Consider the following 2,466-nt stretch of genomic DNA (forward strand, 5'->3'; position numbering starts at 1 on the left):
GCTTGCAGGATCTTAGTTCCCTGACCAGGGATTGAACCTGGGTCATGGCAGTGAAAGTGTCAAGTCCTGACCACAGAACTGCCAGGGAATTCCCAATGTATCATTTTTTTTTAGATTCCACATATAAGCGATATCATATGATATTTGTCTTTGTCTGGCTTCACTTAGTATGATAATCTGTGTTGCTGCAAATGGCATTATTTCATTCTTTTTGATGGCTGAGTAATATTCCATTATATACAGGTACCACATCTTCTTTATCCATTCATCTGTTGATGGACATTTAGGTTGCGTCCATGTCTTTGCTTTTGTAAATAGTGCTGCTATGAACATTGAGGTGCATGTATTTTTTCGAATTATGGTTTTCTCTGGATATATGTCCAGGAGTAGGATTGCAGGAGCATATGGTAGCTCTATTTTTAGTTTTTAAAGGAACCTCCATACTGTTCTCCATGGTGGCTGTACCATTTTACATTCCCACCAACAGTGTAGAAGGGTTCCTTTTTCTCCATGCTCTCTCCAGCATTTATTATTTGTAAACTTTTTGATGATGGCCATTCTGACTGGTGTGAGGTGACACCTCATAGTTTTCATTTGCATTTCTCTAATAATTAGTGATGTTGAGCATCTTTTCATGTGCCTTTGGCCATCTGTATGTCTTATTTGGAGAAGTGTGTATTTAGATTTGCTGCCCTTTTATTTTTTTTAAACAGAGACCAGGAGAAACAGCTTTATTTGGACTGAGAGTTGGAGATTGAGAGGAGGACCTGAGATAGCATACTGAGCTAAGGGGTAGAGATCAGTTTCCAAAATGGCAGTCAGAGCTAATCAGCCAAATGGACTCCACTTCCCGGCAGCCTTGCAGTGAGTGCAATCGATAAAAGGCCTGGGGCTTCCCTGGTGGCGCAGTGGTTGAGAGTCCACCTGCCGATGCAGCGGATGCGGGTTCGTGCCCCGGTCCGGTAGGATCCCACATGCCGTGGAGCGTCTGGGCCCGTGAGCCATGGCCGCTGAGCCTGCGCTTCTGGAGCCTGTGCTCCGCGACGGGAGAGGCCACAACAGTGAGAGGCCCGCGTACTGCAAAAAAAAAAAAAAAAAAAAAAAGGGCCTGCTGGGAAATGTTTATTTGCCACTAAATCACCCAAGCATGCCACAATTACAAGAAAGGTACAGGTCGTTTTTTCCTTTCCATAATTAAATTTCCACAGCATCTCCCCAATCATGAGTATTACAAAAGAAAGTAAAAAAAATCACATTTTACGGATCTTAGACTTGTCTTCAGCATTTAGCTCAAATCTCACCATCTTCAAAAAATAGTTCTGCAAAATTCACCAGCTAAAAGTTCTATCCAAGCAGTGGGAGGACGGCCTTTGCTAGCCCATGGCAATTCTTTTCCCATTTTCCCTAGCCAGTTCGGGTTGAACAGCAGAGTGAGGCTTAGATTGCAGGGGTGGCGGGGAGAGGGACACAAGGGCTAATTTCCCCCAGTACAAGATGGCATCTGAAGCTTGATGGGAGAGCAGAACTGGAGAGACTTGAGGGAAGGGTCCAGGCCCTGTATTCAGTCAGAGTCACTGCTGGAAGAGCAGGAGGAGGAAGAGGAATGCTTGCCATGTTTGTGGTGTTTCTGCTTCTTTTTATGAGCTTTTTTCATTTTCTTTTGCATCTTCTTGTCAATCACCATTCCTGGTCCTACCATGCCAGGAGCCAACCAGTGTATTCGCAGGACACATCCAGGGGCAGGTGGTGGGTATGGAGGGGGGTAGGGACCTGAAGGTTGGCATCCTGGATGCCCTGGTTGTGGCACAGGATGACAGGGCCCACCAGGGGGAAAGGCTGGATTCCCCTGGGGTGCTCCTGGGGGAGTGGAAAAGGGACCTGGAGGAAAGGTAGGGGTGGCAGGTGGTGGATGGGCAGGATTGCAACCTCCAGGGTACCCGATGTTAGGGGGGTGTGGATATGGCCCTGGCTGCCTGGCATTGGGATTCCACATATTCAGGTATTTCCTCCAGCCCAGGAATGGAAAAAGAAGGAAACTGAGGAATCGAGGCGTCTCGTCACCTCTACACCACTGCTTGGGTGGACTCCTGCTGCCCATTTTTTGATTGGGTTGTTTGTTTGTTTTTTGATGTTGAGCTGTATGAGCTGTTTGTATATTTTGGAGATTAACCCCTTGTTGGTCGCTTCATTTGCAAATATTTTCTCCCATTCTGTAGGTTCTCTTTTCATTTTGTTTATGGTTTCCTTTGCTGTGCAAAAGCTTTTAAGTTTAATTAGGTCCCATTTGTTTATTTTTGTTCTTATTTCCATTACTCTAGGAGGCGGATCCCAAAAGATATTACTACGATTTATGTCAAAGAGTGTTCTGCCTATGTTTTCCTCTAGGAATTTTATAGTATCTAGTTTTACATTTAGGTCTTTAATCCATTTTGAGTTTTTGTGCATGGTGTTAGACAATGTTCTAAT

General features: G+C 44.9%; 1 protein-coding gene across 1 annotated transcript; it reads right to left on the reverse strand.

Annotated features, from left to right (window-relative positions):
* Positions 1-1,106: 1,106 nt before the first annotated feature.
* Positions 1,107-2,098, reverse strand: LOC112067046 (proline-rich protein 13-like). Its single transcript, XM_055086334.1, has one exon. The coding sequence runs from the start codon at positions 2,096-2,098 to the stop codon at positions 1,562-1,564; it is 537 nt and encodes a 178-aa protein (XP_054942309.1). The 3' UTR covers positions 1,107-1,561.
* Between the last annotated feature and the right edge of the window lie 368 nt (positions 2,099-2,466).

The sequence above is a fragment of the Physeter macrocephalus genome, chromosome 1, assembly GCF_002837175.3.
Source record: "Physeter macrocephalus isolate SW-GA chromosome 1, ASM283717v5, whole genome shotgun sequence".
Classification (NCBI taxonomy): domain Eukaryota; kingdom Metazoa; phylum Chordata; class Mammalia; order Artiodactyla; family Physeteridae; genus Physeter; species Physeter macrocephalus.